General features: G+C 43.2%; 1 protein-coding gene across 3 annotated transcripts in view; it reads right to left on the bottom strand.

Annotated features, from left to right (window-relative positions):
* Positions 1 to 14489, bottom strand: part of hhatla (hedgehog acyltransferase like, a) — a 35434-nt gene continuing 20945 nt past the window's right edge. For 2 of the 3 annotated variants that reach the window (XM_014141414.2, NM_001173848.1), the window contains exons 3-13: positions 8238 to 8305; positions 7849 to 7962; positions 7189 to 7215; positions 6450 to 6644; positions 5733 to 5942; positions 5192 to 5363; positions 3189 to 3333; positions 2769 to 2804; positions 2344 to 2545; positions 1401 to 1542; positions 1 to 835 (exon numbers count right to left, since the gene is read on the bottom strand). In XM_014141414.2, the coding sequence (XP_013996889.1) occupies positions 669 to 835; positions 1401 to 1542; positions 2344 to 2545; positions 2769 to 2804; positions 3189 to 3333; positions 5192 to 5363; positions 5733 to 5942; positions 6450 to 6644; positions 7189 to 7215; positions 7849 to 7962; positions 8238 to 8305 (1478 nt within the window). In that variant the 3' untranslated portion in view covers positions 1 to 668. The remainder of the gene's footprint in view (positions 836 to 1400; positions 1543 to 2343; positions 2546 to 2768; positions 2805 to 3188; positions 3334 to 5191; positions 5364 to 5732; positions 5943 to 6449; positions 6645 to 7188; positions 7216 to 7848; positions 7963 to 8237; positions 8306 to 14489) is intronic. The other variant, XM_014141415.2, reaches the window with a different exon arrangement.

The following is a 14489-nucleotide window of genomic DNA, read 5'->3' as shown; positions in this document are numbered from 1 at the left end:
TGAGGTTTCAGTTTTGTATTACTGCAATAGTTTTGGTACATTAAAAACACACATAAAAGACACTTGAACAAAATGTAGAGACATTTAGCTCAGAGGTGTTTGACAACAACGTGCAATGCCAAGGATGTGGATTTGATTCCCACGGGGGGGCCGGTACAAAAAACGGATACAATCACTACTGTAAGTCGCTCTGAATAAGAACTTATGATGTCAATATATTAGCTGCGTCGGCATAAAATATTTGCCATGTCTATCTTCAATTTCCTGATATCCATCTTTTGTTTTAATATGAATATACAAAATGTACCTTCGGTGTATGTACCAAAAAGGACGAGGGTACATGTCAGATGGTGAATATCTACAGCAAGTGCACTTCAGGACTTTTCACAGTTAAAAATAATAAAATAATGCTTTGTTTTTTCAAAACCAACAGAGTGGTAGGGTAGTAGTTGTCATGGTGACAACTTGGTAGTAGTAGTAGTAGAAGAGTTGCCACGACGATGATTACCTGTGACATGTGACAGTCTGGTACGATTCAGTACAGTATGGAAGCTCAATGGTGTAAAAATATGAAATTGGCAGGGGTTGCGAGGGGTGGGGTTGTTGACTGTTGATGTGAAAACCAGGTCCTCAAAAAAACAAATTAAGTTTTCTCCTTGTTTGTGCGTTTACTCAGCTTTCTTTTTTCCGACCTCCTCAGGCATGCCTTGGGGTGTAGGGGGCACGGCCGCTGGCTCGGGGTCATCCAAAAAGGCTTGTTTTCTCTCCCTCTCCTTCACCAGCTGAACACCACAGTAGGTCACAAACAGTACAGACAGGGTGGACAGAGGGAAACCTGGAAGACAAAAACAAGAAGTGAGAAATAGACTAGAGAAAGATGTGAAATATAAGATGAAGAAAATATACTTTTGATCGACTGCAGTTTTCAATGTAATTAGACAGGTCAACAGAACAGTTTCCAAGGAAGGAGTACATCTTTATCAGACTGGTCAAGAACAGTTTCCAAGGAAGTAGTACATCTTTATCAGATTGGTAAAGAACAGTTTCCACTGAAGGAGGACATATTTTTTAGACTGGTCAAGAACAGTTTCCAAGGAAGTAGTACATATTTATCAGACTGGTCAAGAACAGTTTCCAAGGAAGGAGTACATCTTTATCAGATTGGTCAAGAACAGTTTCCACTGAAGGAGGACATATTTTTCAGACTGGTCAAGAACAGTTTCAAAGGAAGGAGTACATCTTTTGTCAAACACCTCAGACCAACAAGCCGTTATTCTCTGTGGCGTTTCTTTCTATGTAACTACATACAATATTTACTTTTGGTCTGTAATGTCTACATTTCTACATGACTTTTGAGCATTGTTCTTTGTGTTGTCCGCTCCAATAAAGATCCTTGTTACCTTGGACGATCAGTCTTTTTCCCACCAGCTTGGCGAACTCCAGACTGTTGAGAGCCAGGATGTTGTAGAGGACGATAGTCCAGAAGTTGAGGGCGCCGAAGACGGCTCTGATTCTACGAGACATGGCCTCACCTATGGCATACTGTGGACGGAGGGGACAGAGGGACAAATCCATGGCTTTTGCTAAAGGTCCAATCAGTCTCCAGTCCCTACTTTCTACAGCCAATCCTGCAGATCTGAATCTGACAGGATTGGATTGCAAAGCAATATTGAAATATTGGGAGCCATGTGGCAACATTGGCATCACACCTGATTCAGCTAATCATGATTCCAATGAGCAGCTGATTCATATCAGTACAGTAGCCCCCCCAGAGGGTACAGTAGCCCCTCCCCCAGAGGGTACAGTACACCCCCAGGATGAGGGTTTGTCTACCATAGAGCAGCTCTTTCCCACATAGCATCCATTCATTTTCAATAACAATTTGCCTTGTATTTTTTTAACCCTTACTTTACCAGGTAAGTTGACTGAGAACACATTATCATTTACAGCAATGACCTGGGGATGATTAGACAATTGGAAACTGGGGATGATTAGGTGGCCATGATGGTATGAGGGCTAGATTGGGAATTTAGCCAGGACACCAGGGTTAACACCCCTACTCTTATGATAAGTGCCATGGGATCTTTAGTGACCACAGAGAGTCAGGACATCCCATCCAAAAGACAGCACCCTACACAGGGCAATGTCCCCAATCACTGCCCTGGGGCATTTGGATATGTTTTGTTGTTGACCAGATTAAATAGTGCCTCCTGCTGGCCCTCCAACACCACTTCCAGCAGCATCTGGTCTCCCATCCAAGGATCAAACAGGACCGACCCTGCTTAGCTTCAGAGGCAAGCCAACAGTGAGAGACAGGGAGGTTTGCTGCTGGTGTTAACTTACCTCGATGTTGGAGAAGGGAGGTATGGAGAAGATCTTGTCCACCCAGAGCTCCAGGTTGAGACCGAAGCAGTTGAAGAACGACCAGATGTAGACCAGCTCACATGGACCCAACCACAAAGTGGTCACAACGAACGTACAGATGGTCGCCACCAGCTCCTTGAAGATATTTGTGTGGCTTCCTCCAATGTAGTCGTAAACATACCTGTTAGTGGAGATCGAGATGGAGACAACGTTTGTTAGTACTGAAGGGTTCATTGTTTTGTCTTTGGTCATCAAAGGATGTTCTCCAATGATGGAAGTGGGGGGCCCGAGTGAAACCGTTTAGGAACCACTGATATTGGGGAGTAAATAAGCTTTAAAATGAATTCTGGGCATTAAGAGGGTTTTGAAAATGTTTTGCCATCTTTCGACTATGGGACACTCACTTGCACAGCCAGTCATTGATGCCTCTGTCAAAGTGCCTACAAATTGAAGAGAGGATATCAGTTAGAGAGCATGTAGTCTATATTCATTGACCTAAAACTCAATACTCATTATGATGTCCACGTCCAGCTGTAGATGTATAATGAAATGGCACAGAACACAGCTTCTGACATTCACTAGACAAGTGTTCATATGTGAAGGGTTAGGGTTCTGATACTTACATTTACGTCATTTAGCAGACACTCTTATCCCTGAGTGACTTACAGGAGCAATTAGGTGTAAGTGCTTTACACAAGGGCACGTCGACAGATTTTTCACCTAGTCGGCTCGAGTATTCGAACCAGCGACCATTTGATTACTGGACCAATGCTCTTAACCAGGGATTCACTACATGTGAATCCCTGTGGTGGTTGGACACTTACGTCTCAGCGAACACGTAGAGCATGGTGATACACTTAGGAGGCTGAGGAGGATCCAGATGATCCAGTCTAGCCACAGTGTTGATCACCCCAAACATCACCGCTGCCTTCACCCAGTCATACACCAGGTTAGAGTAGGCCAGACCAGCTACAGATGAGAACAACAAGTTAAGTTCCTGTCCAATCATGCATCATTTGAAACGACATGCAATTAACTTACAGTTTTGTTACAAATGTCAACGTGTCATTGATAATATGTATACGCTATATAGAGAGAAGATAATACCGTAGCATAATATTATATTTGTATTACCACAACCACCGACAGCTCTGCAGAGAAATCATGCTAAACTTGATATCTCTTTTAGGTAGTGATATTGGCCTATAAGATGAGGTTGTATTTTTTGTTTTCCTGGTCAGTTTTTCCTGGTCAGGTGAGGAAATAAACAGGATTCAATCCAGTGGATTTATGCAGGGCATACACTACACTATTTCGCGACGAATTCGCCATGTTTTTGCCATCCCAGATTAATTTTAATGATTGGGGTGAAATCCTATGAACTTGGGCTAGGGTCAGTATACGTCGGAACTGGCGTAGTTTGAACAGGTCAAGGACGCACCGATGATGACTGTTCCATTCTCCAGACCCCTGTCGGATGACTCTATCATTTTCTGACATGTCAGACCTTTTTGTCTTACATCTTGTAGTATGAGCAGTGCTACGACGCGATTGGGCAACGGACTACTGCCAATAGCCAATGAGCACTTAGCATGTGAGACCAAAACAAAGATGGTGAAGAGGAGAGCAACAACAACATGCACCGTGTGGACCGAGGTGACGGAAGACAGATTGGGGGAGCTGTGGAGAGAACACTCCCTTTTCAATATTAAACATTTTATATGACCTCCCATTCCCTCTGTAGAATAGAAAGTCCATATTGTCCAAGTCTTACCAACCATTGGCTGGTCCATATTCTGCGCCTCTTCCATTGGCTAGTCTATATTCTGCGCCTCTTCCATTGGCTGGTCCATATTCTGCGCCTCTTCCATTGGCTGGTCCATATTCTGTGCCTCTTCCATTGGCTGGTCCATATTCTGCCCCTCTTCCATTGGCTGGTCCATATTCTGCCCCTCTTCCATTGGCTGGTCCATATTCTGCCCCTCTTCCATTGGCTGGTCCATATGGCTGGCCCATATTCTGCCCCTCTTCCATTGGCTGGTCCATATTCTGCGCCTCTTCCATTGGCTGGTCCATATTCTGCACCTCTTCCATTGGCTGGTCCATATTCTGCACCTCTTCCATTGGCTGGTCCATATTCTGCGCCTTTTCCATTGGCTGGTCCATATTCTGCGCCTCCATCTCTTTCTTGATGTTTCTGAACACCTTAATTGTGCACACTAATAAAGCTGCTCGCTGTTCCCGTTATGTTTGTGTTATGGCATTTTTTTATGACAACTGAGAAATACAGGGCATGATTAACTAGGGAATCATGGTGTAATGTGAGCACCCACATCCTGGGGTTGAGGATGGTTTGAATGAAAGATTTGGGACAAGAAAATCGGGAAATGTGTTACTATTTAGAAGTCGTGTAGTGTACGCCCAGCATTAAGCCGGGATTCAATCCGATCGCACTTTGCTGACACTGTACCATTAAAAGGTCATTTCCGATTGAGAAAACGTATGCAGTATTTACCTTGAAGAAAACATATGCAGTGTTTACATTGAAGAAAACATATGCAGTGTTTACCTTTAAGAAAACATATGCAGTGTTTACCTTGAAGAAAACATTTGCAGTGTTTACCGTGAATGCAGTCTCTGCGAACACGGGAACATTGCCTTTAAAAGGTGCATTGTCGACAAAGTGTGATGGGATTGAATCCCGGAATTAGTGCATTTCAATGCTTAATAAGAAGGGCTACAACCTTTTTCATGATTATGTGTCCCGATCAGGAAAAACTCCTGGCCCCACTGATCAAGGTTGAACTTTAAAGTTAGCTGAACTGACCCAAAGACCAGTCGGACAGCTGCTTGACCAGCTTCATGTCGTTGGGGATGGTCAGGATGTACAGGTAGTGGAAGAACACGTCCACCACCAAAATGGCTCCCAGGTGCAACAAAGCTCCGGTGGTAATGTTCCACATCTCTCTCTGCTTACGGGTCAGGTTAGGGTTGTTGGCCTGGGGGGGATTCAAAGTTCAAAGTTTAAAGATCATTGTATGGTAAAAATGACTGACCAATACATTAGTTCTATAAAACAACAAATATATAGAAAACAAACTAAAGTGACATCAAATTGATGAACTATATACTGTAGTGAAATCTTACAATGTCAATTTAATTATGGCTGCCAGCTTCATCTGCTCAAGGATATAACACATCTGAACATGATAATGATGGAACGTCTGGATGGGTCCAAAGAAGAAGAATGACTCACCTGAACATGGAACTGATCGAAAGTCTGGATGGGTCCAAAGTAGAAGAATGACTCACCTGAACATGGAACTGATCGAAAGTCTGGATGGGTCCAAAGTAGAAGAATGACTCACCTGAACATGGAACTGATCGAAAGTCTGGATAGGTCCAAAGTAGAAGAATGGAAGGTAGAAGTTGTATTTGAGCAGGTCAATGAAGGTGTAGTTGCCGTCCTTCTTCTCACAGTTCTCCAGAGCAAAGCTCATACAGCGCATTATGGTGAAACAGGATCCTCCATAGAACAGGATGTCTTGCAGGTCGAAGTAGCCCGTCACGAAACCTTCCTGGAGGAGATGTGAACATGATGTCAGTCATTACTGAGGAAGTTTTGTCAAACAACTGACATCTTCCCAATATGGATGCTATACTTTGTCAAGACTTCAAACTTCTATTCAATAACTAATACACCAATGACTATTAAAAAATCCATTCCAGAAAGTTAAGCTACATACATTTAGAAGCTAGTTCAAAATACTAATGACAGTTGGTGCATATTTACTTTGAAATGTGTGTCTAATCGCAGTCACAAAGATGGTACTTCCAGGACCAACGTTTTTTCCCTCAGCTCCGGGAAGAAAGTGAATCTGCACCAGCTATGTACCAGGATAGTGCTGGACCGTTAAAGTTTAGTTCTGAATACACAGGACATGGTGTTGTGAATCCATTGTACCAATAGTTGATTGCGAACACTAACCTGACACTTGCTTGACGTTGTTGAGACAAGGACAGGGATAGGATAGATATTTCAAGTGGTCCAATCAATCAGAGAGATCTAAGTTTAGCCAACCCACCTGCCAGGTATTAAAAGGTTCCATCTTGAAGGTGGCCAGGCTGGCGAGACCGGCGACAAAGACGATCCACTTCCTCTTGACCAGAGCCACGCTGTAGAGGATGAAGCAGTGTGAAAGGACCAGAGCCAGGAAGCCCCCGCCCATACTGACCAACACCGCCAAGCCACCGTACAACCCATAGATCAACGACCTGTGCTGTGGAGCAGGAAGAGCCAACATTATTACAAGGTTGTAACAAGGTTATTTGAATATATATATATTTTTTTTTACAATGTTATTGCAAGGTTGTTATAAGGTTACCACAAGGTTATTACAATGTTGTTATTATAATGTTATTACATTGTTTTTACAATGTTGTTATTATAATGTTATTACAAAGTTGTTATGATAATGTTGTTACAATGTTGTTATGATAATGTTATGACAAAGTAATTATGATAATATTATTACAATGTTGTAACAATGTTGTGACAATGTTGTAAAAATTGTATGATATGTTATTATTACAACTATATAGCAATGTTATTAGAACTTAATTACAAGGTTAAATCAATGTTATCAGAAATGTCAGTGGTTGTAGTGATAACACTAGGACATTATACTATGATGTAATATACTCAAGTCTATATGACATACGTATCAAACAGATACATTAGTAACCAAACAGCAGCGATGACTACGTCATAGACGGTTGATTACACTAAAGTGAAGAGTTATCTATTGTGTTTAATAATGTTACCTTGCAATACCAATCATCCATACCAATCTTCATCGCAAGCGCAAAACAAAACAAAAAGCATGTTTAAAACATACATGAGCACATTTGTCAGGTGTTTACCCATTAAATTATTGGGAGCATAATCTTTGATTATACATAAATGTGCTATTCCATTAGTCAGCCAACTCATGCTTTTTACTAGGCAGGATTATACAATAATAACAACAACACTCCAAATTACAGTGCTATGCAAATTAACATTCAGTTACTATAACAACATGTTAATACAATGCTGTTTCTGGCGTAATTACAGTGGCACTACACAGGTATACGAGCAACTAGAGGCGTCAGGAGCGCTAGGTAAAAATCTGTCGTTCTGCCTCTGAGCAAGGCAGTTAACCCCCAACAACTGACATGGATGTCGATTAAGGCAGCGGGGTTGGGTTAAGTACGGAAGACACATTTCAGTTGGATGCATTCAGTTGTACATCTGACTAGGTATCCCCCTTTCCCTTAATGTAAATTGTTACACATACCTAAAAAGCTACATTTTGGCTTTATCCCCTCACTGGTATCCTATTCTCTCTAAAGTGCACTACTATATTGACCAGAGCCCTATAAGGGTGCCTTTTGAGACCTACATTTTGAGTGTGGGAAGTCATTGTAACTGTGAATACACACCCTGGGAGATATCAGGGAGCAGACTTTGGCAAAGATCACATGACCGGCGAGGGCGAATAGGATGTGATTACGGAATGTTGTGAACCACATCACCCATTCAAAATCAGCAACGTCCTACAACACATGAAAAAACAAATAGATAAATTCACATATCAATTTCATCAATTCAATCAATAAAAAAAAGGTGTGTAAAATGTATTAGTAATGCAACACAGTCTCACGAGTAACAGAGAGATAAATCTATTCCATTAGTTAGAACATATTAAGCCTAGTACTGGACTAATTAACATGCTCAATGGAGAACCTCACTTTTCAGTCCAGGACTAGGTTTAATCTGTTTCAGTGTATGGGAGGGCTTGTACATGACATACTGGGAACGAACCACTGACCATTTTCCTGCCGAAGTAGTGCCATCCTGGTTTCACGCTCTTCTTGAACACCTTCCTGTTCACATTGTCTGAAAACCGAACAGGAAAGGGAATTACTGTACACTGACGACTGATGGACAAACCATTTAAAACAACAAAAGTGAGAGTTTTGTTGGATTCTGTCAGAGATGAGGGGAACTCAGACAGGCTCTGTTGGATTCCGTCAGAGATGAGGGGAACTCAGACAGGCTCTGTTGGATTCTGTCAGAGATGAGGGGAACTCAGACAGGCTCTGTTGGATTCTGTCAGAGATGAGGGAAAATCAGACAGGCTCTGTTGGATTCTGTCAGAGATGAGGGGAACTCAGACAGGCTCTGTTGGATTCTGTCAGAGATGAGGGAAAATCAGACAGGCTCTGTTGGATTCTGTCAGAGATGAGGGGAACTCAGACAGGCTCTGTTGGATTCTGTCAGAGATGAGGGAAAATCAGACAGGCTCTGGTGGATTCTGTCAGAGATGAGGGAAAATCAGACAGGCTCTGTTGGATTCTGTCAGAGATGAGGGGAACTCAGACAGGCTCTGTTGGATTCTGTCAGAGATGAGGGAAAATCAGACAGGCTCTGTTGGATTCTGTCAGAGATGAGGGGAACTCAGACAGGCTCTGTTGGATTCTGTCAGAGATGAGGGAAAATCAGACAGGCTCTGTTGGATTCTGTCAGAGATGAGGGGAACTCAGACAGGCTCTGTTGGATTCCGCCAGAGATGAGGGGAACTCAGACAGGCTCTGTTGGATTCTGTCAGAGATGAGAGGTATTCAGACTGGCTCTTTAGGAGTGGTTACATGGACTAGCGTGAACTGAGATCTCCAGAATACTGTGTGATTTATCTGTTGTTAATGTGTTTTAGATTGTTTGTATCATATCCTAGCCTGACGAATCAAACTGAGTTCTTCTGCTGCTCTGGTTCTAACGTCCGTGGGCGTGGCGTTTGGCCGGACTAAGGAGTCTGGGTAGCCAGGCTAAGGAGTCTGGGTAGCCAGGCAAACCGCATCCATCTTCTGTCTGATACAATCTTTTTTACCTTTGAACTTGTGTAATTGGGAAAAAAAGACAGTTACGTGTTGATATTTCCATGGAGTGTGTTATTTTGGTAAGAGCAGCAGCATGCCCTCAGGTAGCCTGTTTCTGGTCTCAGGTTCAGGAATGGCTGAAAATGCATAGCATTGATCTAAAATTGACCCTAGAAATAGTACTGTTAGGAGATCTGGAGAGACCGGGTCAGTCAATTACTAATATACTAATACTCTTAGTAAAAGTATTTATCTTCAACACTCAATCTGTAGATTCTATTCGATTAGATAGATTGAAATTGTACGTTAAACATCATAGCATAGTTGAAAGATATGTGTTGCGTAGAAACACGAAGTGGGTGGCCAGCAGAGATAGATGGGATGGGCTGAGGGAAGCTGAGGGTTGGTATGTGGAATTGGAGACAAGTGGGAGTGGAGTTGCTGTGTGAGAGAGAGAATGATGCTCAAAAGATAAAGGAGAAAAAAAAGTCTAAATAAAACAAAATAAAACTACATTTGAATGACACTAAGTGGCAGTGTTTTTACAACTAATGCCGGTTTGCCTGAGGCTGATGTGATGCAGGTGTTTGTACACACACTCTCATTCAAATAAACACATACAAGAACACACACATACATGTAATAGTGCCAGACATGCACACAAACATATAAAGTAGGCATTGCTGTTATGATTTCAGTTGTCCTTGATGTCCTTTGTTTAACTTTGCATTGTTGTTTGCTGTTTTCTTCTGTCTTTTCCTTTTTTCTCTTTAGTTCATTCTCTTGGTTGTTGGTGCATTGGGGGGTTCTTGGGGGTGGGGAATGGAATTAATTGTATTATATATTTATTTTTCTTTGGGGGGGACTGTGGGAGGGGTCTCGAATGGTTGAGGGACAGCTATTGGGGAACTGTGGGGGGATCTTGGAGGGTTGAGGGACAGCTATTGGGGAACTGTAGGGGGGATCTTGGAGGGTTGAGGGTCAGCTATTGGGGAACTGTGGGGGGATCTTGGAGGTTTGAGGGAGCAGCTATTGGAGAACTGTGGGGGGATCTTGGAGGTTTGAGGGACAGCTATTGGGGAACTGTGGGGGGGGTCTTGGAGGGTTGAGGGACAGCTATTGGGGAACTGTGGGGGGATCTTGGAGGGTTGAGGGGAGGCTATTGGGGAACTGTGGGGGGATCTTGGAGGGTTGAGGGACAGCTATTGGGGAACTGTGGGGGGGGATCTTGGAGGGTTGAGGGAACAGCTATTGGGGAACTGTGGGGGATCTTGGAGGGTTGAGGGACAACTATTGGGGAACTGTGGGGGGATCTTGGAGGGTTGAGGGACAGCTATTGGGGAACTGTGGGGGGATCTTGGAGGGTTGAGGGACAGCTATTGGGGAACTGTGGGGGGATCTTGGAGGGTTGAGGGACAGCTATTGGGGAACTGTGGGGGATCTTGGTGGATTGAGGGTCAGCTATTGGGGAACTGTGGGGGGATCTTGGAGGTTTGAGGGACAGCTATTGGGGAACTGTGGGGGGGATCTTGGAGGGTTGAGGGACAGCTATTGGGGAACTGTGGGGGGATCTTGGAGGAATGAGGGACAGCTATTGGGGAACTGTGGGGGGATCTTGGAGGGTTGAGGGACAGCTATTGGGGAACTGTGGGGGGGATCTTGGAGGTTTGAGGGACAGCTATTGGGGAACTGTGGGGGGATCTTGGAGGGTTGAGGGACAACTATTGGGGAACTGTGGGGGGATCTTGGAGAGTTGAGGGTCAGCTATTGGGGAACTGTGGGGGAATCTTGGAGGGTTGAGGGACAGCTATTGGAGAACTGTGGGGGGATCTTGGAGGGTTGAGGGACAGCTATTGGGGAACTGTGGGGGGGATCTTGGAGGGTTGAGGGAGCAGCTATTGGGGAACTGTGGGGGGGGATCTTGGAGGGTTGAGGGTCAGCTATTGGGGAACTGTGGGGGGATCTTGGAGGGTTGAGGGACAGCTATTGGGGAACTGTGGGGGGATCTTGGAGGGTTGAGGAACAGCTATTGGGGAACTGTGGGGGATCTTGGAGGGTTGAGGGGCAGCTATTGGGGAACTGTAGGGGGATCTTGGAGGGTTGAGGGACAGCTATTGGGGAACTGTGGGGGGATCTTGGAGGTTTGAGGGACAGCTATTGGGGAACTGTGGGGGGGATCTTGGAGGGTTGAGGGTAAGCTATTGGGGAACTGTGGGGGGATCTTGGAGGATTGAGGGGAGCTATTGGGGAACTGTGGGGGGGGATCTTGGAGGGTTGAGGGAGCAGCTATTGGGGAACTGTGGGGGGATCTTGGAGGGTTGAGGGTCAGCTATTGGGGAACTGTGGGGGGATCTTGGAGGGTTGAGGGAGCAGCTATTGGGGAACTGTGGGGGGATCTTGGAGGGTTGAGGGACAGCTATTGGGGAACTGTGGGGGGATCTTGGAGGGTTGAGGGACAGCTATTGGGGAACTGTGGGGGGATCTTGGAGGATTGAGGGTCAGCTATTGGGGAACTGTGGGGGGATCTTGGAGGCTTGAGGGACAGCTATTGGGGAACTGTGGGGGGGATCTTGGAGGGTGGGGGGACAGCTATTGGGGAACTGTGGGGGGGATCTTGGAGGGTTGAGGGACACCTATTGGGGAACTGTAGGGGGGATCTTGGAGGGTTGAGGGACAGCTATTGGGGAACTGTGGGGGGGTCTTGGAGGGTTGAGGGACAGCTATTGGGGAACTGTGGGGGGATCTTGGAGGGTTGAGGGACAACTATTGGGGAACTGTGGGGGGATCTTGGAGGATTGAGGGACAGCTATTGGGGAACTGTGGGGGGATCTTGGAGGGTTGAGGGACAGCTATTGGGGAACGGTGGGGGGGATCTTGGAGGGTTGAGGGAGAGCTATTGGGGAACTGTGGGGGGATCTTGGAGGGTTGAGGGACAGCTATTGGGGAACTGTGGGGGGGTCATGGAGGGTTGAGGGACAACTATTGGGGAACTGTAGGGGGGATCTTGGAGGGTTGAGGGACAGCTATTGGGGAACTGTGGGGGGATCTTGGTGGGTTGGGGGACAGCTATTGGGGAACTGTGGGGGATCTTGGAGGGTTGAGGGACAGCTATTGGGGAACTGTGGGGAGATCTTGGAGGGTTCAGGCTTCACTAGATTGTGATCATGAAAAAGGAAACTATGACATATTTTATATCACTATCATGCACACGCACCCTCACACATAAGGATGGCTCTGTTGCGGAAAGTATCTTGATGCTGTATTGTTATCCTTCATGTTCTAATACTTTAATGTTACCCCTTCCTTGTGTTTCTTGTAATAAATAATTATAAAAAAATATTTAAAAAACTTCCGACTTCAACTGTATGTTAAAACACTTTGGTTTTACTAATAAATATGTTTAAATGGAAAAGGAAAAGAAGAGCAGCAGCATACTGAGCAAAGCCCCAACAACATTGCATAACCTACTTAGTTATCACAAAGCCCTTCATATTTTCCACAATAATAATCATATCCTCACAGCCGTCCTCATATTTGTGGAGATTATGTTCCAGCGTGTATCATAGCCCTCAATGATTGAACTGAAATATTCCATGGAACAGGAGACAAGGAAAATAACAGCACTTTCTGGGGTGGAGACAGAAATACTCTGACAAGGAGAACTAGCGCTGTGCTTCTCAGGTCCAAGGCACAGAAAGACAACCTTGCTGCCGGGTATACTGGTACATTTGAAAGGCCCATATGATAGAAAGAAGGAGAAAATTATATCACTCTCGAAAGTTCAACCATACATACTGACAATGAGCACTAGTCCAGCAGTTCACATGTTCCTACAACAACCTATAATACAACGTATAATACAACCTATAATACAACCTATATTACAACCTATAATACAACCTACTGTACAACCTACTGTACAACCTATAATACAACCTATAATACAACCTATAATACAACCTACTGTACAACCTATATTACAACCTATAATACAACCTACTGTACAACCTACTGTACAACCTATAATACAACCTATAATACAACCTATAATACAACCTACTGTACAACCTATAATACAACCTACTGTACAACCTATAATACAACCTATAATACAACCTATAATACAACCTATATTACAACCTACTGTACAACCTATAATACAACCTACTGTACAACCTATAATACAACCTATAATACAACCTATAAAACAACCTACTGTACAACCTATAATACAACCTACTGTACAACCTATAATACAACCTATAATACAACCTACTGAACAACCTATAATACAACCTATAGTACAACCTATAATACAACCTATAATACAACCTACTGTACAACCTATAATACAACCTATAATACAACCTATAATACAACCTATAATACAACCTACTGTACAACCTATAATACATCCCATAATACAACCTATAATACAACCTATAATACAACCTATAATACAACCCATAATACAACCTACTGTACAACCTATAATACAACCTATAATACAACCTATAATACAACCTACTGTACAACCTATAATACAACCTATAATACAACCTATAATACAACCTATAATACATCCCATAATACAACCTACTGTACAACCTATAATACATCCCATAATACAACCTATAATACAACCTATAATACAACCTATAATACAACCCATAATACAACCTATAATACAACCTATAATACAACCTATAATACAACCTATAATACAACCCACTGTACAACCTATAATACAACCTATAATACAACCTATAATACAACCTATAATACAACCCATAATACAACCTACTGTACAACCTATAATACAACCTATAATACAACCTATAATACAACCTACTGTACAACCTATAATACAACCTATAATACAACCTATATTACAACCTACTGTACAACCTATAATACAACCTACTGTACAACCTATAATACAACCTATAATACAACCTATAAAACAACCTACTGTACAACCTATAATACAACCTATAATACAACCTATATTACAACCTATAATACAACCTATAATACAACCTACTTTACAACCTATAATACAACCTATAATACACCCTATAATACAACCTACTGTACAACCTATAATACAACCTATAATTAAACCTACTGTACAACCTATAATACAACCTATAATACAACCTATAGTACAACCTATAATACAACCTATAGTACAACCTATAATA

The sequence above is a fragment of the Salmo salar genome, chromosome ssa14 (genome assembly GCF_905237065.1).
Source record: "Salmo salar chromosome ssa14, Ssal_v3.1, whole genome shotgun sequence".
NCBI classification, from domain to species: Eukaryota; Metazoa; Chordata; class Actinopteri; order Salmoniformes; family Salmonidae; genus Salmo; species Salmo salar.
This window is presented reverse-complemented; position numbering and strand designations above follow the sequence as displayed.